This window comes from Oreochromis aureus, linkage group 18 (genome assembly GCF_013358895.1).
Source record: "Oreochromis aureus strain Israel breed Guangdong linkage group 18, ZZ_aureus, whole genome shotgun sequence".
Lineage (NCBI taxonomy): Eukaryota > Metazoa > Chordata > Actinopteri > Cichliformes > Cichlidae > Oreochromis > Oreochromis aureus.
In genome coordinates, this window is record NC_052959.1 from 5,293,630 (window position 1) to 5,318,046 (window position 24,417).

A 24,417-nucleotide genomic window follows, 5' to 3' on the forward strand; every position below is an offset into this window, starting at 1 on the left:
GCTTTAATTGTCTTATTTAAAAATCAAGTCAAATTTTTATACCAAAAATAGTTCTAAAAAGTTTGAGGTTTGTTTCCCAAGGAAGTTTAGTTTCTCTTATAACGTTTGCAATAATAAAAACGAGCAATTGGGAAACTGGCTTGTTGCGCTTAGCTGCCATCTAGTGGTGAAACTATCGCATTAACACTTGTTGTTTTGTGTACAGCTAGCTGATGAGCCATCAAGTAAAACAAGCTAAATTTAATTTGAAACGCATGATGACGTCAAACTTAACAGGGCACTGAAATAAAAAGTCTTGCTAGAAATGTTTACATGTAGATAGCCGGCGGTCATCGCTGCTGCACGGACTGCTTAAACCCGGACTGCTGTGGAGCAGGGCTGCTTTAGCAGCCAGCCAAGATGGACACCGCTGACGAAGGTAGCTAATGCCCAAACTTGATTACCTTAATTATTAGCGCTAAATCGTAAAGCCATTCATGCTCACTTTGCATGTTTTGCATGTGACCTAATTGGCACTTAACTATTGTTGGTAGCAACGACCACGGCTCCGTTGTCTTAAACTTCGGCAAAGGTTCGCCAGAATTAAAGAAACCGCTAGCCAATTAGCGTTAGCCAGCCAGCCAGCTAGCTGGCATTAGCTTACACCCTATAAGCTGTCAGGTCTATGTGGAGTCAGAAATCCGAGAACGCATTACATGGGCACTGGATAGTGGTTACAACGTTGAAATTATAGAGGGAGTCCAATTCACAGTGAAGCCACACGCAAAATTATCTAGTCATGAGTTAACCTCTAATAAGTTGAGCCATTGAAACCGTTATGGGAGCGTACCGTACAGTATGACATAATAAGCTATGCCAACCTTACGTTGGTAAGGTTGGCAGGTTAGCGCATTTAGGCTACCATTTGACAAGGCTCATTCACAACTTTGCGAGTTCAGCTAAAGAGAAATTGTTATTATGACGAATGCTCTCGACATACTCCAAAAGCCTGCATTTTATAGTATACTTGGACTTACAGACAACAAGCCCATTATATTTTCCCTGAGCGAGAATGAAATTGTTTTTAGCCACTAGCATATATCTGAAGGATATACCATAAATATATATAGCTAAGGGTGGTATCCTAACTGGTGTCATGCTCCTACTTCCTGGGCTAATTATAGTCATGTTATTTTTGTCATGCAGTGACACTGATAATCCAAGGATTTACAGTTTGCCCTAGTCTGACCTATACTGTTACAGTCACTGTAAATACGAATCCAATGCACAGGTTCAGTGCTGACACATGTACAATGTTAGCGTTTTGTAGAAAGGGATTAGTTTTGTATTACGGCTCACATGTGTCATTAGTGTGGCTCAGGATATGTTTTTTTTTTTTTTTTAAAGCACTGCCAAACTGTCTTTAGCTATGCAGATTCTTATCACTGTGTGCCTTTTGTACAGCCGATATCTGCCGGGTATGTCGGTCAGAGGGGACCCAGGACAAGCCCCTTTACCACCCTTGTGTTTGCACCGGCAGCATCAAGTTCATCCATCAGGAATGGTATGCGAGTGAGCCAGATGTTCATGTACAAACTTCATTGTTTTCTCTTTTCTTTTGCTTTTCATGGCCATATGTGCAGCTTGCAGATGCTGCAGACATGCCTTTCTTTTTGGTTTTTGGTCACATGCAAGTGCACGTGGTTGTGCAGTCCACAGAAATTACTAGATGTGAATTTCCAATTAAAATTTGCAAAGAGCTGAATTTATCCTGCAGACCGGGGGGGGCAATCACACTGTGGTGCTGCAAGATCTGCCTTTCATGTGGATGTTCCTTTGGCCATCTATTTAAACAATAAATCAATCAATCTAGAGCTGCCTCTTTCAAAAGGGGTAATTTGCCCTGCCATACTGCAAAAGTTGTTCAGGAACACTTTAAAAGTATGAAAAAAAAGGTTTCAGTGTGTTGACTTGGTCTCAGAATTCCCCAGATCGCAATCCTACCAAGGTTAATGTAGGATTTGCTGGAAAAACAAATGTGATCCACAGAGGACTCACCTTGCTTAAGGACTTAAGGATGTGTGCTAACATCTTGTTCCTTGATACCACAGGACACATTCAGAGACCACTGAGGAAGATTCTTGTGCAATCTCTGTGAGATATGGGTAAATTCACTGTTTCATTTTGTTTTCACAGCTTACTGCAGTGGCTGAAACACAGTAGAAAAGAATACTGTGAATTATGCAAACACAGGTTTGCATTTACACCAAGTAAGTTGTTTTCATTAAATCATTCGGTGTCTTAAGACCGCATTCATTTGTTGTTAGTGCCTCCAAATGCCCAATTATTGTCTGACAATTTATTTCTGTTTTGCTCTTCTCATCAGTCTATTCTCCAGACATGCCGTCTCGCCTGCCTGTGCAGGACATCTTTGCAGGGCTGGTCACCAGTATTGGAACAGCCATCAGATACTGGTTCCACTACACTCTGGTGGCCTTTGCCTGGCTAGGTGTGGTACCGCTCACAGCATGTAAGCCACATCTTGGAATTGCAACTAATGATTACTTTCATTATTTGTCAGTTTGTCAGTATATTTAAATAATAATTTTACTCTAAACATAAGAGGATTTTAAAAATGTATTATTAAGCTTTCCAAGCTTTTTTACCGTCAATTTTGCTTTCATTCTGCGTTCCCAACAGGTCGTATCTACAAGTGTTTATTTACCGGCTCCGTGAGCTCTCTCCTTACCCTGCCATTAGATATGCTTTCAACGTAAGTGTCTGCTTTTGGTTCTGTGCCTCCTCTCTCATAAAGTCAGGCTGCGTTTGTCCTGTCGTGTACTTTTTCTTTATGGCTTGCACAGTGTTGCTGTTTAAATCAGTGCATCCCAACATTCATATTTATTTTGTGTTCTCATGTTCCTCACAGCCCTATCAGAAGAGTGCATGGCATGTTTCACATTTCTTCATTTGGATTAGTTGTGACCCGAATGTTGTTCATGAAACGTACCCTTTTCTTTTATTTCTCCTCTGTCTCTCAATCAAGCTGAACTACTGTCACTAGCAGCTCTGAATAACCCAGAGATCATGGGAAATTATACATTTCTGTTCCAGAAAGACTGTTACTTCTGAGTTTATCTCAGACTCCTTCCCTCCTGCTGCACCAGAACCAGCTGATTGACACTTTATTTCATTTCCTCATCCATAAAGTCGCTCTTTAAATGCAGGCTGCAGACAGTCTGTTAAATTTCTTGTTGAAATGCGTTCAAAGATTCAGTCGTTAAATGATGTCAACAACATTTTTAAGGTGCAGATTCTGAACCTCAATATATTTTCCACTAAGTCCCCTAAATCTGTCTCAGTTGGTCTAGGCACCATCACAAGACAAAATCCTATTTTGGCTTGTGATGACCTCTTCGTGGGCACTGACATTTTCTCTGCTTTGTAGCGTGCATGCTAATTAGCTCTGCTGTGTGGAAAAGTGCTGCTCTTCTCTCTGTTCACAGTGCTGCATCTTTGCTTGTTTTCAAACTTATGTGTAATTTTCGTCCTCCAAATGTGTCCATCTACATGTCCATGAACAGACAGCAAACGGGGAACTGGTTTTGTCCAATGCAAACATGCTGCTCTGCAGTCCTCCAAAATCCCAACAACACAATATCTCGTCAGTGGCAGTCAAATGCTTCTTTGTAATGGTTGCAAAATCTCATCAGTGGCAGAAATAGTGTTACTTAAATAATCTGAGTGGTTTTTGAAAAATGATGCAGTGTCTCCTTCTCACAGGCAAAATCTGCTTGCTGACTGCCTCCAAGGCTGTTTTGTGGTCACATGCACACTATGTGCCTTCATCAGCCTGGTGTGGCTCAGAGAGCAGATTGTGCATGGAGGCGCTCCTCAGTGGTTAGAGCAAAATCAACCCCCGCTGGTTCCTAATCAGCCCAACGGCCCTGCACCAGCTAATCAGGTGAGTTTTGTTTGTTTTTGTTTTAATTCATTTTTCCCTCCTCTTTAAATCGGAGCAAGAGTGGGGCTGATAAAGACTTCCTGAATTCTGTTAGCTTCCTGCTACAGTTTACCATTACTCTGACATGGTTGACATAGCGACAGACTCATATTTGTAAAAGATTGCCTCAGGTTTGCTAGTTAACTCTCAAAACAATTTCTATTTACAATCAGACATTTTATAATCTCTGACAGCAGCAGACAGATTTGGCCGAAGGTGTTGTGTTTTCGGGTTGTACATGTGTCCCGTTCTCACACAGTAGCCCGTTAATGGTGTTCAAAGCTCCCTGTGAATATTTAATGTGATAACAATGGATTGATGAATTACATTTTGTATCCCAAACATTAGTGGTATAAACTCCAAAGTGACCCCAAGGCAGGAGTTTGATTAAAATACTCTTTCTGTTTTTCAAATACTGAGCTTACATAAGCACAAAATTACTTTATTAACTTTCAGCAGGTTTTATTAATGAACTGTCATGTCTTTCATTATATTCACAGGGTGTGGGCGGTAACGCTGCAGCCAATGCTCAGGATCCTGCAGATGCTGAAGCTGCCCAGAATCCTGCAGAGCTTGGTCCAGATGGGCTGGCGCCTGCCAACGCGCACGAAGCTGGCGACCATGATGAGGCAGAACTGGATGATGATGAAGACGATGATGACGAAGGGGAGGATGACGACGAGGAAGAAGAGGATGAGGAAGGGAGGGAGGAGGATGCTGCTGATGCCAATAATGGAGGACAAGGTAGGCGAGCATTTTTCGGAACGTTATTTTTAATGTGTTCGTTTTAAACACTCGCTGTTCTGCTGTTGCACTGTTACCATTTCTTGACAGATGAGAATGGTTCTGGACGTTTGTGGCTTTGAATCAGTAATGTTTGAAAAGCCTTCAGTAAGAAGCCTGACGTGTACTAAATCTTACAAAGTCCTTGGAAGGCCTTTGGGTTTTGGTTTGGTTTGGGTTTTTTTGTTGTTGTTTTTTGTAAGCCCTTATCTAAATATATGGAGAGAGCCTCAGTATTGATTTTTGTGGTCACAGGGACATAAAAGCTGCAGGCTAGATCTAATAAAACCAGCTTTAGATATTTGTCTTTGCCCTAAAGCTTCAAAATGGGTTTCTGTTTTGTTTTTTCTCTGCAGGTTATACTTCTGATACAGATCCTCACAGCTTCAGTAACCACTAAATCCAGGGTGTCAGTACATTCAGCCTCTCTGCACTGAATAAATGCAAAGCTAATTTGCATTAGAGTTACAGTAAACTAGGAAAGTTAAAAAAGTTGTATTTGTTTACATGTTAACTACAATGGGGACCAGATGTGCCAACCTCTACTGTACATGTGTGTCAGAGAAACAATATGATTGGCTGCTTCCTTTTTCAGCAGCATGTTTCCTCTTTGGGGACAAGTCAGCACTTTTACTACTTCAGATTTCTCCAGCTGAATTCTGTTCAGTATCCCGAGTGCATGGTAGCCACCTTTTTATCTTCATCATATTTTTAAAACATGTGCGTGGACTACCTTTACTACACATGATGATGCACACTGGAAGGGTTTCCAAAAGTGTCTGGGTATGACTTTAAAGATAAAGTCCAGCCCTTCAGCACTATGTACTTGTGTAATAAGGGAAGGAAAAGGGTTCACTGTTTCTGTTGTTTCTTAGTGTTTCTCTGGTCTGTTCTCCTTTGTAGAAGATTTGAACTGGAATGCACTGGAGTGGGACCGTGCAGCAGAGGAGCTGACCTGGGAGAGAGTAGGAATCTATTTTTCTTCTTCTCTTTTGTGCTCTGTAAAGCCATGTGAGTGTAAGTAGGGTAGCACTTAAGCTGAAAGCATTTATGACAGTGAAAATGTTCATCCTCTGTTTAATGTGGAAATGTACAAGTCTGAAACTGCACCTGTTAAGGGCTGTTTTAGATTATTATTTATTATTATCATTACTATTATTATATTTTTTAATTAGCCTGAATTCATGTGTTGACTGGTCTCAAATGGTGACTCTAACAAGTACCATAGTTTTCGGGTCATAAGCCGCTATTTTTTCCCACACTGTGAACACTGCGGCTTATACTGACGTGCGGCTAATGCATTTTTTTTTTTTCATATGGCCAAAAACATTTTGCCTGTTAACAGTAGACCAATCAAAATGATAAGTAGTATATATACGGTATATATTTTTATTGGTTGTTAGGAGACATTGTAATGTTGTTTGTGCACTGTTCCGTAAAAAAACCATAAGCAACGTAATTTGTGTGTTACTGATACGTACGTATACTGAGAGGTAGCCGTGTTACAGGCGCTGTTCGAGGAAAAAAAGCATTTGCAGTATGTATTTTTGTATGTTACCATAACGTTTATGTTACCTTATGGATTAAATTAAACGTTAAAAATCCTCACGTGTAATATTTCTGTGTAAATATCTCATATTACAAGTGAAACGCATACGGCTTAAAATCCGGTGCGGCCTGTACAAGTACAAAATTGATTTTCTTTCTACAATTAGAGCATGCGGCTTTTAATCAGGTGCGCTCTGTAGTCTGGGATTTACGGTACTTTGTGTTTATGTTCCAGATGCTGGGGCTGGATGGTTCCCTAGTTTTCTTGGTAATTCTAAATCTTTCTTTCATATTTACATTCTGACACTATTTCACACACTGTTTAAAATGTTCTCTGCCAAAATTAGTCATTCAGTGTAGATTAATGATTGATTCATTGTTTGTTTTTCAAACCACTTTAAAGCCTTTAAAATCACTAAAAATAATACAGAATAATGCGCAGCCACCTGATCTTGTTGGAAGGTGTTCAGGATAATGATGGAGCTGACTTGATCTGTAGCAGTTGCCTTTAAAAGTTAGAAATAATCATTTTGAAATTTAGTTAAACTAACTTTTTTGATAAAGTGAAAGCTGGAGTTCTGTTTTGTGTCCGCTATAGGAACATGTGTTTTGGGTGGTGTCTCTCAACACACTCTTCATTCTGGTCTTTGGTGAGTCCCAGTACATTTGAGTAACTTGATAATGATGATGATGATGATGATATGAGGAGTACATTATGAGAGAGTCATGGGTTCTTTCTTTCATTCTTAACACTTCTAATACAGCCTCTGTATTTCCCTCTAGCATTTTGCCCATATCACATTGGTCACTTCTCAGTGGTTGGACTTGGTTTTGAAGACTATGTAAGTGCTGAGGACACATGTCTACACTTTGAACACTGTACTGTACCATGAGTTTGACCTGCACTGATGGAATTTCTTGTGTTTGGCTGTAGATCAAAGCGTCACACTTTGACGGCCTCATCACTACCATACTGGGGTACATCCTCCTGGCTGGAGCCCTTATTGTCTGCCATGTATCCTTGACATAATACATGTATTTGAATCTTAAACACCAAGAGTGTAGTTGATTTATCACTTGGTAATGTTTGCTGCAAGGACAATTTGTCCAGTTATTTAAAATATTTTTGCTATAAGTTCTTAACTTATCCACTTATTTAAATCATCATCAAATGTATTGTCCTATAACATAAATATAATCTAACTTCTACATGTTATAGGGTAACTACAAATCCTGATGAATGTCCTATATTTTTGGATATATGCAACCTAAAATGTCACAAAATGGAGAGGGGGGCTACAGTAGGACTTCTGTGAATATCTGGAGATGTTTTTGGTCTTAAGGCCATCTTTTAAGCATGGTCCCAAAAAACCTTAAGAGAAACTATTGATCTTCTTTAGCTTGAAGGCATAACAGCTGTTTGTATCTCAGATAAGGCTTTGTTTCATAGTGCTGATTAAGAAGTGCAGGTTGTCAAACTTTCTGTGAGTCCTTAACTGCCCCTCTTTTAGGCCCTGGCTTCATTAGTGAAGTTCCAGAGGTCCAGACGCCTGCTGGGTGTCTGCTACATTGTTGTCAAGGTAAACTAGAGCGCTGCAGCACTCTGTGTTGGTTTTGGTTTTCTGTTTGTCTAAATAGCAAAGCTTTCAGCTGAAACAATAATTAGTGAAATTATGATTACATGTAAACAGAAGCTATATTGCAAGTGTTTTCTATGTTGCAGGTGTCCCTGCTGGTTGCCATGGAGATAGGCTTGTTCCCACTTATTTGCGGCTGGTGGCTCGACATTTGTTCACTGGTAAGACAAACATGCAGAGTTAGCTCAGCTCATCCTGTTGATACAGCCGCATGCTGCCTTTTAATGACTAGCCAAACACACTGATTGCACTCACGATGACGGCGTGTGCAGCAACTTGATCAAGAAGGAAAAACAATGTTAAATTGTGAAATGCTCAAAATGCTGCAATTCCTAAAAACTGCTTTATAGCAGGTCAGATTTTAAACACCTTTTCCTTTATCTATCGCAGGAGATGTTTGATGCCACTCTGAAGGACAGGGAGCAGAGCTTTGACTCTGCTCCTGGCACCACCATGTTCCTCCACTGGCTGGTCGGTATGGTCTATGTCTTCTACTTCGCCTCCTTCATCCTTTTGCTCAGAGAGGCAAGTGGGCTGTTACAGACAGTGACATGGAAAACTCTCAAACAATGTTTTCTGAAAAAATGAGAGATTTCCCTCATGCTGTGTGCAGGTGCTCCGGCCAGGTGTGCTGTGGTTCTTGAGAAACCTGAACGATCCAGACTTTAACCCAGTCCAAGAGATGATCCATCTGCCCATCTATAGACACCTGCGGAGGTTCATACTCTCTGTGGTCAGTCAAACATTCTCCAATTTACGTTTAACCTGAAGCGTGACTGAACATCAACCAGTCGCAGCAGATGGCCCCGCCCCTTCCTGAGCCTGGTTATACTACAGGTTTCTTCCTGTTAAAAGGGAGTTTTTCCTTCCCACTGTCGCCAAAGTGCTTGCTCATAGGGGGCCATATGTTTGTTGGGTTTTTCTTTGAATGTGTTATTGTAGGGTCTACCTTACAATATAAAGCGCCTTGAGGCGACCGTTGTTGTGATTTGGTGCTATATAAATTAAATTGAATTGAACAACAATCAGATTTACATTTAGTCTCTGAAAAAAGAAGAAATGTGTATGAGCGCATATACAAGCATAGGGATGGCTAGATAAATATTTGCTGTAGGGAAATGAAAACAAAGTGCTTTGTGCATTTTTAAGTTTGTGAGATTTCTGCCTCCCTGTCATCTTAATACAGTGAAGTTGAGTGGAATCTTGTTTGTTGGACAAGATAAATATTTATTGCACTTATTAACTGCACACCAACTTCGTAACAGTTGAGACTGAACATAAAAACAATAAATGAACATAAAAACAATAAATGTCTCACATTTTGTCGTTGCTGCAAAATGTTGTACTGCTTGTAATTCCGTCTCCACCCTTGCTCGACACTGTGTGTATAGAGCAGGTAGTGCAACATTTGAAAAATAGTTGCCGGACGGCACTGTGTAGCGTTTGTCTAGGGTGTTGATCATTTTCCTAAATCCCTCGTTTTGCACAGTGTTGATGGGAGCCATATCTTTAGCCAGGTGGTAAGTGATAGCCTCTGTAATTTCTTTGTGCCTGCGGGAGTTTGACGGGTATGGGGAAGCACTGTATAAGGTTCCCGTTATTGATGTTTGGGTGGTTGACCGGGACGGATTTTCTCTTGTCACTTTCTTGGCCTTTACCGCTTCGTCATCTCTCACGTGCTCTCCGTTGTTTTTTCCCTGCCAATTTTAGCAGGAAGCTGGCTTCTGTATCATGTGGTATAAGGCTCCGCCATTGTCATTTGTTGAGCAGGAAGAGTGAGCGATGGTTTTCATGCAGATTATGTCCCGGATCAAAATGCGGTACAACAATCATCTTTTTTTTTTCTTTTCTTTTTTTTAAATCGTTGTCATTTGGAAATGAGATCGCACATAAGTATGAATTGAGATTGCGATTTTCTAATGATTAATTGTGCAGCCCTACTCATGTCTATTCTGTCAGTTGACATTGTACTTATCAGAAGCAAGTCTGTCTCTCTCCATCTGTTTTTGAATATTCACTCTTCATTACTGCCACAGCTCCAATGCACACACAGTTACATTCAGTTCAGCTCTTTACATGAATTTCAGCCCAGTTCCTTTCAGACTAATTCATTCAAGTTAGCAGATTGTTTCTTTTCTCAGTACTTTGAGCAAATGAAATTTGGATTTATTTCCGTTGCATTTATGGAAATAAATATTCTCTTGATCTGCACAAATAAACCAGCCACTCTGCATTCTCAAAGTTTTCAAACCTTTCAGGGTTTAGGGAGCGTGGCAAAAAAAAAAAAAAAAAAAAAAAAAAAAAAAAAATTACTCAACAATGTTGATTATTTCCACTGTTTCACATACAGGTTTATCCCAGAAAAGCATAACTAATGCAGTGATGAAGCAGCAGCATACTTCTTGGCTTGACCTCAAAGAGGATAATCTTTTTACTGAGCTGATGCAGACCGGGCATTGCTTGCTACAGCATCATATTAATTCTAATGCCACTTTTACTGAATGTGTATAGGCACATACACCTGGTTATGACACACAACATGACTTCATTTATAGAGAGCTGCTCTTCTTTTACTGTTAGCACACATCAACTTGTTAAAATATTAGGAAAGTGTGTGGCGTTGCAGGCATTTATGTTATCTGAGCACATTTTGTAAGCTGCTAATGTTGTGTAAACATGTCGGGCAGTGTTGTACACAGTAGTCCTGACATTTCTCTCTGTGTAGGAATGGTACAAATTACTAAGAGACTCACAGGAACTGAGATTCAGAGTTTGACATTATTTCTGAGTTTAAAGTGTAGTCAGTTGAATGCCTGACTTTAAAATCTCTTTACTGTATCCATTCATCTCAACACTCCTAATGTTTGGTTGAACTGACTCTGCAATCAAACTGTCATAAGATGTTTTCTCATAAGACATTTGTGCACACTTGAATGCACTTCTTTCTTTTTTTCTTTAAATGATCCCTCTTCCATTCTGAAATTTGATGATTTAACGGTGTTGTTGACTTACAAACAGCAACAAAATGATATGTAAATCTGTGTGTGTGCACATTTTCAGGTGGTGTTTGGCTCCATTGTTCTCCTGATGCTTTGGCTTCCTATCAGAATCATTAAGCTGCTCTTCCCAAACTTTCTTCCCTACAACGTCATGCTTTATAGGTACACAGAGTAAACATTTGAAATTCTGAAAACTAATGATGACCCAAGCTGCAGAGTTTACCTGTTTTGTTTTTTTTCCTAAGTCACTGTAAAATACCCCTGGGTGCTACTTGCAGTCAACCATGTTCTGTTCTGCATACCAAATATTCTAACAGCAAAATGTTGGATAAAATTTTATTACAATAACGCCTTTGATCTGATAAATGTCATCTTTTAAAATGTACTGTGATAATCTTAATGACTGCGGTCTAATCATAATGGATACGATAATCATGAGTCAGTCTGAATTGAGGAGCAGTGTCTTAGACGTCCAACATAACATAAAAACTGTGATGAAAATTGTAGTTTAGTTTTAACTGCGGTTCCTACTTTAATTAACTATATTAAAGAAACTGTATAATTCAGTTACATTTTCAAGAACATGATTTAGAATCTAGCGCTTGACATAATTTAAAATACCACATTATCTTTGTCTTTAAAGCACTTAAACTGTGGAAATGGGAAATCTGTAGAAAATGGACTGCTCATAGGTCGTGATGTGTACATTGTGAAGTGAAATGAGTTTGGTTTGTGTTCTTCCTCTGCAGTGACGCCCCGGTCAGCGAGCTGTCGTTGGAGCTGCTGCTGCTTCAGGTGGTTCTGCCAGCACTGTTGGAGCAGGGTCACACTCGCCAGTGGCTCAAGCGCCTCATCCACGCCTGGACATTCACAGCTGGATATGTGCTGTAGGCTGGAGATGCACACACTCGCACACACTGCCAATTTAAATCTGAAGCATTTAAGCACCAATTTGACTTTTTATGATGACCTTCGGCTGTGGTAATTTGGAGAAATGAAACAAAGAGACCACAGTGTGTGTGTTTTAGTCCTCAGTCTCATACACAGTAATAAAAGAATGCATTTGCTCAAATGACTCTCCCACAGTGATCTTCACTCCTACCTGCTGGGAGACCATGAAGAAGATGACAACCAACAAAATAACCATCCCGGTCGTGTTAACAACCACCGGATCCCGGGCCTCGGGGAAGGGCTTCACGCTGCCCATCAGGCTATTCTGCAGCAGGGTGGCCCCGTTGGTTTCCAGCCGTACCACCGGCCCATCAACTTCCCCCTAAAGGTGGGTGCTCATCGCAAGAGTCCTGTCACTTTTGAAGCCTCTGCTCATATGGAATGTTAACTGTTTTGTGTTTCCTCTTGTTCAGATCATTCTGTTGGTTGTCTTCATGTGTTTCACACTGTTATTAGCAAGTCTGATCTGCCTCACACTGCCAGGTAAGACACAAGCAGGCAAATTATCTCGTGTACATGATCTCTTCTGCCCTAGTTCTCAGCTAGTCATTTTTTTCCCCCTCCACCTTGTCCTCCTTCTCTCTCAGTGTTTGTGGGTCGTTGGCTGATGTCCTTCTGGATGGGCAGCGCCATGGTTCATGAGCTGTACACAGCAGCCAGCGGTCTATACGTCTGCTGGCTGTCTATTCGAGCTGCCACAGTGTTGCTGTCTTGGATGCCACAGGGACGGACGGTCATCATGCTCAAAGTCCACGAGTGGACGCTCATGGTAATGTGGATTTCCATCCAGCCGACTGCAAATATATCATTTCTCAGCTGTTCTGTGGCAAGTTGTATTCTGATTTATGGATTGGGTGTGATGTCCTGATGGGAACAGATCCTTAAGACGGTGGTGGTAGCCCTGCTGTTAGCTGCGGTAATTCCTCTGCTCTTGGGTCTGCTGTTTGAGCTGGTCATTGTTGCTCCTCTCAGAGTGCCACTAGACCAGACGCCCCTCTTCTACCCCTGGCAGGTAGGAACACTTAGCTAAGAAAATGTGAATTAATTTCTAAATGGTGAACTAAATTGTTACTTTTTGGATTTAGTCACTGCATTATTTTTATTCTTCTCAACCATTTAATTTTCTTGTTAATGCTGCTTGTGATGTTAAACGAATCATAACAACAAATCAACACCTTGTGTCCGTTTTGAGGATGTTGGCATGTCAACATTAGAAGCACGATGACATTCTGCGATGGTGTCTTTGTGTCCTGGTTATGTACTGACTGCTTCTTTGTGTGACAGGACTGGGCGTTGGGTGTGCTTCATGCTAAAATCATCGCTGCTATAACACTGATGGGCCCTCAGTGGTGGCTTAAAACTGTTATTGAGCAGGTCAGTCTTGCATTCTTCAAAGTTGCAGACAAAATAAAGAATAAACACTTAAACAATGCAAATGAGAAATGTGCAAAAATGTCAGTATCATCAAACTGATAAAATCCTGTTTTCCCACACTGGGATGAAGGAACTAATCTCCCTCTCTCCTTCCTTCCTGCAGGTGTATGCTAACGGTATCAGAAATATTGACCTCCATTTCATTGTGCGTAGGCTGGCTGCCCCAGTCATCTGTGTGCTGCTGCTGTGTCTTTGTTTGCCCTACACAGTCTCTAAAGGTGTAACACCACTGTTAGGTATGTTGCTTGAAACGTCTGTGTCTCTCAGGGATGTATGGATATTCTTGTACCTTAGTGTACACAACAAAGATCACTTTTTAGTGGTTAGAGGACTGATTTCTGCATATTCGTGTTTCTTGTCAAGTTTTCCTTGGCCTGATGAAAGATGGCCTAATGAAAATATAATACCCCTTATCTAAGATTTTAATATCAGCTGTGTTGGGAGACTGCAAGATGGTGTGTGGCGAGAATCTACTACACAAACGTGTTCAAAGGAAGTGGTTTGTGATGAATAAAGTGTGAAACTCAGGGAATTGAACAAAGTAAATGGGAGCATTGCATTGAGAATGAGGTGACAAAGGAAAAGGCTTATAGTGGGTTATGTCAAGCTGGACACTAAGGAAAGAGAAAAGCACTTGCATCGACTGGCTAGTCAGAGGAAGCAAGCTAGATCGATCAAGCAGCAGGTCAGGATAATTCGGGATGCAGATGGAAAGAGTACAGGGAGAGGGAGACCAAAACCACTGGAGGGGGTTCTTTTTCTTTTTAAAAAAAAAAAAAAGAACAGATAAACACAATCTTGGAGAGTGAGAGGAACCCTGAAGAATGGAGACGTGTACTTGTCCCGATATTTTTTTTTTTTTTTTTTTTCTTTCAAGAACAAGGCTGATGTGCACAGCTGTAGTAACTAAAGAGGAATCAAGTTGATGAGCCACACCGTGAGGCTGTGGGAAAGAGATGCTGAAGCTGGGTTAAGAAGCAGGAGTATGGCTTCATGCTGAGAAAGAGCGTTACAGGTGTGCTGTTTGGTTTGAAAGCGTTGCTGGAGAAGTACAGAGAAGGTCAGAAGTTACACTGTGTCTTTGCGTTTCCAGAGAAAGCATATGATAAGGTGCCAAGAGAGGAACTGTGGTACTGCATGAGGGTGGTGCAGTACATGAGGACAGCAATTCAGTGGTAAAGTGTGTGGTAGGAGTTACAGATGGATTTGAGGGACTATGTTTGCAGACAACATTGTGATCTGTACTGAGAGTAGGGAACGGGTGGAGGGAGAGAAGTGCAAAATGCATATCTTGATGCATTCTCAATCATCCAGGAAAGTAAATCTCCAAAAGTTGAATCTGTTCATCTGGACGTAGCGTTTTGTGGGAGAAACGTTTCGTCACTCATCCAAGTGACTTCTTCAGTTTTGGAGATGCAAAATGCATAGACTGTGAAAATGGGAAGGTAGAAGATTTCAGAATAACTGAAGTCAGTCCAAATCAATACAAAGCAATGGACGGTGCAGAACACTGCAGGCAGGGTGGAGAGGGTGCAGACGAATGTGAGGGGTGATTTGTGACAGAAGGATGGCAGCAAGAGTGAAAGGCAGGGGTGCCCAATCCCAGTCCTCGAGAGCTACTGTCCTGCAGCTTTTAGATGCATCCCTACTCCAACACAGCTGAATCAAATAGTTGGATTACCAATTCGGCATGCCATCAAGTCTGGCAAAGGCCTGATAACGAGCCATTCATTTGATTCAGGTGTGCTGGAACAAGGACACATCTAAAAGCTGCAGGGCAGTAGCTCTCGAGGACTGGGATTGGGCACCCCTGGTGAAAGGGAAGGTTTACAAAACCCTGGTAGTGAGACAATTTTCATCACAGGGCCGGTGTCCTGCAGGTTTTAGATATGACCCTGAGTCAACACACCTGAATCAAATGATTAGTTCATTACCTGGTTTCTGGAGAACTTCAAGACATGTTGAGGAGGTAATTTAGCCATTTAAATCAGCTGTGTTGTATCAAGGACCCATCTAAAACCTGCAGGACACCGGCCCCAGAGGCCTGGAGTTCCCCCACCCCTGTACTAGATGAAGGAATAAGGGAAGAACTCATAAGTTTCATGGATGTAATTAAGGAGGAAACACAGAGGGTTGGTGTGACAGATGAGGATGCTGGGTAGATGGAAGCAGAGTGGGGGCTTCTAAAGGGAACAGCCAAAACCTTTACAGTCAATCTGTGCAGTACAGATGAACAGGTTTCTTTGTTTATGTTTACATTATGTGGTATTTCTTGTAATTCTCTGTAATACAAGAAAATGAACTTATGGGCAAATTGTGTAATTTAATCATAAAATCATAATTATGTTTATTAGTAATGAACTGTCCTAGATATATTAGCATTTAAAACAGCAGTGATCCATAAAGTAGACCTATTATACTCATTCTTGGACTCCACTAGAGTAGCTGTAGATGATTCACAGTTTAAGATGACCTTTATTTAACTTATGAGTACATCAGAGGGACAGCTTTAGTGTAGCCCCTCAGTTCATCCTCTAGTCTGAAATGAGCCCTTCTAACTCTTCTTCCTTTAAGGCCTCTCCCTTTAACGCAACTTTTGGCTGCCACACCCGAACCTGAAATCACATCATTCAGAGCCAAGAAGAGGAAAATGACTGATACTGATAATTTGGAGCAGACTGAGACTCTGCAACTTTGGTCTTGTTTAACAATCTGACGTGTGTGTGTGTGTGTGTGTGTGTGTGTGTGTGTGTGTGTGTGTGTGTGTGTGTGTGTGTGTGTGTGTGTGTGTGTGTGTGTGTGTGTGTGTGTGTGTGTGTGTGTGTGTGTGTGTGTGTGTGTGTGTGTGTGTGTGTGTGTGTGTTGGTGTTTGGTGGGGCGAGGGTGCGGATGAAAATGAATCCTGTTGGTTGTTGATTAAATTAGAAACGGATCAAAATTCAGGCACAGAGGCCAGGGTACCAGCAGATCCTCACTAATTTAGACAGGGTGCATTTAAAATCTGCTTTTTATGCAAAGCCTATTAAAGGTAGCTGTGGTTTAAACAGGGATTTCTGATGTTCACACAGACAACACATGCATTTAAACAACCAGTCAATTAAGAATTCCCAGCCCTCTCCTGGGAATAAACTTTTTGCTGTTCTCTAAGCAGCTGATTGGTTTAGTCTTTCCTCAACGTTTACTCTTGACAAATTTTAAATGACTTGCTCTCTGGCACTTACCTGCGCTCTCTCTCTCTCTTATAGCCCATCAGTTCCTAAAGACGACCCAAACAGAGCAGCTCCTGTTTCACTGCTTGTTCTCTCTCTCTCTGTATGTAGGAGTACAGCCAGAGATGCAGACACTTGTGGAGAGGAGAATCTATCCGTTCCTGCTGATGGTCTTCATCCTGTTGGCCATCCTGTCGTTTCAGATACGACAGTTCAAACGCCTCTATGAACACATCAAAAATGACAAGTGAGTAGTGGTGATACTTTTTTACACGGGGGCGGGGGGGGCTCGGTGTTTCAGTAGGATTCAGAGAAACTCCAGTAGCGGAACCTTGGTGTGGAAACACGATTCCATTCAAGTTTGTCAAATATTGACAGGAAAAAGGTTTGGTTATGTTTGGATTCATTGATGCATGTTCACGCACTAAAGAGCTGATCAGTAATTCTGAAGGAGAGAGGAGGGGAGGTGTGAGCGACACTGGAGTTTGTTTTCCAAGAAGACAACTTTTAAGGCCTCAGTCACATTGGCTTGGAGACTGGTTACCACTGGTAACCATAGAAACCACTTTTCGCTACAGAAAAATGAACATTGGCAAGTGGTCGTGGGACGTTGCTTGCTGTCGTTAGATGAAATCGGTCTCAAAGACGTACACAGGACTGCACATAAAACCTCCCTGCGATCGCTTTTGTTGTGAGCAGATTTCCGCTGTCCTGCATGCCACCTGTCTGCAAACAATCTTACACGAACCACAAATGGAGGCCGTCGGTCTTCAGGTCAAACCTTTTACTTTAAAGTCGCCATAAAAATATATTTTATAATGGTTTATTTTTTTTATTTTGTCTAAAATATTTCAACATAAAGTGTAAAATGTCGGCACAGCTTCCAGGGCTGTCCCTACTAGCATGTTAGTGCAGTTGTAGCTCTGCAGTGGGAATACGAGGAAAGATCTTAGCTTATTTGTTAGCTTTGCAAACAATTTAAAGAGCAGCATGGAAGGGCACACCACTGACTAGCTAACTGTTCCCATCACTCCTGCAGGTACCTGGTTGGACAGCGACTGGTGAACTATGAACGTAAGGCAGGCAGGAGCGTGTCCTCGTCCTCCTACAGCACCTCCTCATAGACTCAACCGGGTTGTGGGATCAGTGGAGGGCACTCACACTAGCCCACCACCAGTAGCCACCATCAACATATTGCGGTGAAACCGCTTTTATTTTCTTCCTGCTCGGCTGTCGGCTTCAAACGCAGCCTGTAAGCAGTGCAGCCGAGTCCTTTAATTCGGCCCCACACACCGCAGTCGCAGGGACAGGTTAGAGATGGAAGGCAGACGGAGCCTGATCATCAAACCTGCAGAAGCTGTCAGCGTGACTGAAACTCGTCAACTGTCCATCCTGGTAAACGTTCATGTCCAACGCAGCTGAAGTTTTCATTTGTATTTCACTTGTTTTTAAAAGGCTTTGTGTTGAAGTCAGATTTTTTTACCTCAGACTGTGCTTCCCTTTGAGTGAATGTTGTAAAATAGTGTCTGGGTCACACTTTGTTTAGGCCTGTGCATAACCACAACAAGAATGCCTCTCTGTTCCTGTGTGCATCAGCAAGTTTTCCTCACCTCCCTTTATCAGAATGAAGTAGTGATGAGGAGAGACATGAATGACGTAGCAATGTGATTGTATTTTTTTCTTTTTTAGTGTTTTTTATTAGATGTGTGTGTTCATAGATTTTTTTTTTTTTTTTTTTTAGTCTTGTGTATTTCTTGGGTGAGCTGATAGATGACCCTTTGAGAATGAGGGAAAAATGAAAATTGCATTTCTTTATGGCCACACTCGCCAAGGACGGGCTTTTTTTTTGTTTTGTTTTGTTTTTGAGGCATGGGCCTGTAAGTTTGGACATCAGTCTGATTTTTAAAATGAAGCAAATTCACCTTCTAGAAAGGAGAGGGTCTAAACCTGAGAATAGAAAAAGTCACAGCACAGAACAAATGAGTTTTCAGCTCTCTCCATTAAATTTTAAATGTTTTTCACACCCAAACGGCACGGGAGCACCGCAGGTGTTTGAGCTCATTTCTGCAAATGCTTCCATCGATGAGCAGAGGATGACATGCGGGCAAACTGTTTACACCATGGCTGCCACCGGCTGCTTTGCAAGTGATGTGACTGCATTTCTTTATGCTAAAACCCTGGACTGGGCTTTTTTACATTTACCCACCCTGCAGCCTGATTGGAGGAAAGGGTTTCAGTAGAGAAAGTGGGACATAACTGGAGGCAAAATGTTCTTCCCAGCTTAATGTGGACTGGCTGTTGTGTTTTGGGGGGTTTTTTTGTTGTTGTTGTTTTTGTTTGTTTTTAGTACATCACTCTTAGAGGGACTTGGAGATGACAGAGCTGGCAGTGCTGCTAATCAGCTACTCACACTAACCTGAAAATCAGCTGTATAAAATAAGAAACATGACTAATGAAGTGAACTGGAAAACTCGAGCACCCCTCACACAGAGCCAGCTTGTGTCGGTGCTTTATTTACTTCCTGATTTACTTGCTCTGATTAATCATGTAATTGCTGTGACTTGCTAAGCTCAGTCAGGTCATGACGTAGCACATTTAATCAATTTAGTTACCAAGTAACACCCTAACGCTGGCTTCACATTAAACTTTTGTCTATTTCTGTAAGGTAGATGGAGATGGGCTCGTTGCAATGTCTGATGTGTTTAGTGTCTCCACTGAGAGACAGGTGCAGCTCGGCCAATTGACTGTCACTGCAGCAGAAATTGCTGAATGGTGTATCCATAGATTTTTAGTTTTTTGGCCCATCACTGCAGCGTCCCTACAATTGTGCTCCATGCTCCTGTTGGTTAGTGCACCGCGGAGTGAGAGTTGGTTAAAGACAGTGTCGTCTGTTTACGGAAAAACTCTTCACAGCACAAGTGAGGGTGTAGGTTCCACATCTTTTAGGTTACTGAGACGAGCTTTGACGGAGCTGAGAGTTTTCTGCATCCCTAATTTAAAATGAGTTAACCTACAAAGTAGTTTTTAGCTTAGCTGTTACTAAATATTATTAAGACTTCCAGGTGTTGCTGTTGCATAGCTAACATTAGGTAGAGCAGTTTGTGGTGAAGTAAAAGAGGGGTTTTGTTTTGTTTTCTTTCCGGGCACATGATGAATATGCTAGCTTCTCTGGCAGAAGAGGAGAGAAGAAATGAGCTGAAACTGACCCGCATTCACATCTTCACCTGCTCACAGGTCCTTAAGGTGATTTCAGAGGGTGAACGGATTATTCTCTCCATTCTCATGTAAGAAATTCACTGTTAATTGAAAATAAGCCTTGAATAGCAGGAAGCTGGAAGAAGATTTCAGAAGGTGGCTCGTCCTCGATTATGTAACACTAACATTCACCTCTGGTTGTTCTTGTGTCCTGCATACTTAGTATAGGCATGCATGAAATGAGCAGACTGTATCTGTAAACCAGCATAAGTACTGCAAAGAAACTGTCTTAAATTGAAATGAGAAGTTTGAATGACACCTGCATGATGCTGATTTTTATTTTGTATTTCTGTGAAACTGGTTTGCAATTTTAAGGAATAGTTGAACATTCTTTGATGGGCTGGTTTCATGAGAACATTGATACCACAGTAAAGTCAGAGAGTAGTGAGACTGTTAGCTTTAAGTCAAATGGCAACAGACGCCACCCACTGCACCTGTAAAGGTTAATGACTGATTAATAAATTAAATGTACAATTTTTCAGTTTCACAAACTGGAACAAGTCACAAAAAATGACTCTTTTATGAAAAAGCCAACATGTTCCATGTGATCTCCTTGTATTTTCTTAGATCACTATACGTGTTGACTAAGTGCAGGGACGTCTGAAGACTGTAGGAGGTATTCTCATGTAACTTGTGTCCTAAATGTGAAGAATCGTTTCCCCAGAGTCACATTTCACTTTCTACAAATAGCTATACTCACTGTGCATGTGGAAAAGTCATTGTCTGAGATTTGTCCTCCCACTGTCTTACTTGTGTGACCACATTGTTTGCTATGCTGCCCAGCGTTTCTCCTTTCACATGGCAGAGTTGTGATGTGTCATAAGTGTAGATCCAGTCCAGAACGAAAGCAGACAATTGGGTTTTAGAAAAGATTTATTTTCACTGAGTGAAACGAGCTCCGGCTATTTTCTGAATCATTTTTGTTTCTAATGAGAACATAAAACGAATTCTGATGTTTAAAATCTCAAAAGAATCATTTGTACCATTTTAAGCGACTTGATTTGCTAACTACTTATTTTTTTATGCAAATGTTTTAATGTTTTGCACCTTGTACCACACTTTACAATCATTTCAGAACCCACTGTAACACAGTCATGCTAGCTCCATTTATTTTAGCCCCAATGAGACTGAAATGTGTCCGTATCTGACTGTATACAGTAGCTTTTACTTAAATCATAGGTTTTCCCCAACACTGAATTATTAGTGTAATAAGTACAAACTGCTTTTCTATCGATTGTGAATGACATTAACTTTAGTGCTACTTTAGCTGTAGTGCTACTGCTGTGTGGAGTGCTCAACTTATATAAATATATGATGCTATAAAGTGACCTTTTTAGTCTTTCAACTGAGGTGGACACTTTGAATTTTAGTGTTGAATTTTTAGAAGAAATAATTTCTATTTTTATATGTGGAAAAAGGCAGTGGCATGTACTGTAACATAAAGGTATATACTTAAAGCTCTACTGATTGTTGGTTCAGTCATATGAAACATAATAAATGCTTGAAAAGATTCCTCAAGACTGCTGTTTCTTCAAGTTGTGGCCAATGTCTCCTTTAAACAAATGTTTAGTCTGGGATCCAAGCTACATGTGAAGTCCTTAAAGACACTTAACCTCTTTTTCCAATAGGTGTTAAAGTTGTCGCACTGCCAACAGGCCCAGACAGGCCGGGATGTGTTTGAGGTCTAGAGATCACAGGGGTCAAGGTGTGAATGGCAGTTAAAAGCCGAATGACCCTTCCCGATGTGAGGTGAAATGTGTTTGAGAACCTAAAAGAAGTCCAGCTATGGACTGCCATGATCTGGAATAATGAGGACCTACCAGTACATCTTAATACACATGTAGATATTTGAAGTGGGCAGATTGGTCCAAGTATCAGTATCTCTCCAAAGGTTTATTCTGTTCATCTGGACGAAGCGTTTTCAGTGGGAGAAATGTTTCGTCACTCATCCAGGTGACTTCTTCAGTCTCAGCTGACTGGGGAAACCTGCAATCTTATAAACAGTACATTTGCATAATAACTGAAACTAAAAACCACTGAAGGAACAATGGGCTGGGAGGTCAGTTCCTTCATCATGATTATGCAAATTCTCATGACTATTGATCAACAACCACTGATCAATGGCCATGAGTACCATTCACAGAGAGTTGGGGAATGGCTGCAATCACAGCATTGTGAGATGGTGAAAGGTGTACCCTTAGGCCCAAATCGTATCAGTACCAACACTGGTATTTCATTTGTATCAGATCGATATTGAAATTTGAAGAATCAAATATAGTTACCCTATCTTTAGCATCATACTGTCATACCAACCCTCTTCCTGCCCTCCTTCATATTTACTGTATAAATACTAGTTTGTTTTTTGTTTTTCCTTTTCCTCCCGTTTCGCCAATCCATATTGAACACCTATTGTCCGACTATCTGCTTTCCACTATCCCTCCTCAGGTGTCCAGATCATCTCAGACTTCCCTCTCCAACCTTTTCAACCTGTGCTGTCCTTCATAAATGGAGAGAAAGAGATCCCACAAGGGCAATTACTGGTTTTACAGCAGTAGCATAAACAGTTTAAGTGCCAAAGCCAAATGTGAGAGCCTTAGACTGTGAGAGAGCACCCAGTCTAAAGTCTGTGTTATTAAACTTTCACATTTTGTATTTTTTTTTAACTTAAGATTAAAAACTAAGACTGAGGTTTTGCAAATTGCATTTTTAAATAATATCCGTCTATTTTCGTCCACTTCTCAGGGTCGCTGGACTGTATCCCAGCTACCATAGGGTGAGAGGCTGGATACACCTTGCCAACCAAACACAGGGCTAACACAGAGAGAAAGACACCCATTCACACTCACAGCCAATTTAGATTTACCATTGAACTTAACCCACAAACTGCATGTCTTTAAACACTGGGAGGAAGACAGAGCACCAGAGAGCACTCATGCAAATCCAGGGAAAACAAGCAAACTCCACATAGAACGGCCCGGCCAGGTGGTGGGGTCGAAGGTATAATACAGAAATATTTGTGGAATCTGATACCTAACAGGTGTCTTCACCCATCGCAGACTGAAGAGTTACTGTACAGTTTCTTGGAGAACAGTAGGAATGATTTCCTGAAGGGTTCTTTATGGCAGTGAGCTGTCCTGCCTCAGTAGTGTGGAGTGGGAGAGATGGGTTGTCCATGATGGAGAGCAGTTTGTTCAGTGACCTCCTTTCCCTGAAAAGACTCAAACGCATCCAAATTCTGACCAATGATGGTTTCAGCCTTGTGAAACAGGAGACAGCTGAAGTGCTGTCACTGATCCTGAGCAGCTTCTCATTTAGCAAAAGTGATTGGATGGTGTTAAAGGCACTGGAAAAACCAATTAATTTCATTTAGATTTTTTTAGTGCCAACTCACAACAGTCACCTGAAGGCTCTTTAAATTGCAATTTAAAGAGCCTTACAAATATCCAGAGAAAAACCCCAACAATCAGATGAGACTTGGTGACAGTGGGAAGGAAAAACTTTTAACAGAAACTTCTGGCAAAACCAGACTCAGTCCCCACAATCACCTCCTCACTCCTGCTTTTCCTTCTCTCGTGTTGCCTCCAAACACACCTTTCCCTCCCCTCTTCCTTTGTCTTTGGCCAACAGTTTCCACCGGCACTATAGTGACGATCGTTAACCCGAGCCCCAACCGATCTGGTATGGAAATCTCATTCTTCTTCATCCGCATGTTTGGTTTGGCAAAGATTTTATGCCAGATGCCCTCCCTAACACAACCCTCCCCATTTATCTGGGCACAAGGAGTATGCAGGCTTGTGGCCTCCCATGTGGTAATGTTATGTTAGAATTCATATCCATATTTTGGAAGTACGAAGACTCACTGCTGAAGAAACCCTTGTTCCAATCAGAGGGATGGCTAAGTCATGTTATATGTTTTTTAAATAAGTACCCTGCACGTTTCATGTTGCTACTTTGTGGAAACATGCAGGTGTTCTAAATATTTATTCACATAAATTTATTTCATAATTAAAACAACATCAATCACATATGTGAGTGTCAGCGGTTCAGAGCAGTCTAATTCCAAACTGGAATGATGTCTGGGGAAAAAAACAGCTTCAAAATAGGATATGGGGTTATTTCTGCCAAATCCAATTACCTTTGTGCTAATGCACAGTCTTAACAGTTAGCCCAAATACAGATTAGGAGCATATGCAGCGGAAACCTGATCTCTGCTGTCAAGCTAAATCTGATTTTCCCAACCTGTGCTTCATTTTTTAACAAGCACAATGGGATCAACGTTTTCATGCCGATTAAATCATGGAGTAAGCGGCTGTGGTTCAGAAGAGATTAGCGCTGTCAAAAAAAGCATTTCCTTTTCTGCTCTATTGTAAAACCTTCAGACTTCAGGCAGAAAACAAGTGTAAAGAGGTAAGGTTTCTCTGACAGATTTCTACTTTGCATAACAATAATTTCAGACTTGGAGAAAAAAAAAGTATTGTGCTCATTGGAAATTAACAACAGTTAACAGATGGATTTAACAGGTACAGATTAATGTTCCTGTGCCTGAAAGAATTTCAGCTGCCTAAACTTTATCCTAATAATAGCTAATAATGTTACATGCCTGAGGTACTGTAACCTAC

General features: G+C 41.2%; 1 protein-coding gene across 1 annotated transcript; it reads left to right on the forward strand.

The window, feature by feature from the left end:
• The first annotated feature begins 162 nt into the window (after positions 1–162).
• LOC116317848 (E3 ubiquitin-protein ligase MARCHF6-like) lies at positions 163–21,311 on the forward strand. Its single transcript, XM_031736731.2, has 26 exons — positions 163–418; positions 1,444–1,543; positions 2,176–2,249; positions 2,366–2,509; positions 2,680–2,752; positions 3,763–3,943; positions 4,483–4,726; positions 5,669–5,730; positions 6,549–6,581; positions 6,912–6,963; positions 7,097–7,155; positions 7,248–7,328; positions 7,825–7,893; positions 8,037–8,111; positions 8,341–8,475; positions 8,564–8,683; positions 11,011–11,111; positions 11,699–11,836; positions 12,036–12,228; positions 12,314–12,383; positions 12,488–12,669; positions 12,778–12,912; positions 13,185–13,274; positions 13,438–13,570; positions 16,655–16,790; positions 17,583–21,311. Exons 1-26 carry the CDS (start codon positions 400–402, stop codon positions 17,665–17,667), a joined length of 2,784 nt encoding a protein of 927 aa, XP_031592591.1. The 5' UTR covers positions 163–399; the 3' UTR covers positions 17,668–21,311.
• Positions 21,312–24,417: the final 3,106 nt, after the last annotated feature.

What these genes read in the sequence shown, in the direction of transcription:
- LOC116317848 (XM_031736731.2), top strand. An exon ending in GCCCTGCACCAGCTAATCAG is followed by an intron (nt 3,944 to 4,482) that starts GTGAGTTTTGTT and finishes TTATATTCACAG; the next exon opens with GGTGTGGGCGGTAACGCTGC. An exon ending in CCCTCTTCTACCCCTGGCAG is followed by an intron (nt 12,913 to 13,184) that starts GTAGGAACACTT and finishes TTTGTGTGACAG; the next exon opens with GACTGGGCGTTGGGTGTGCT.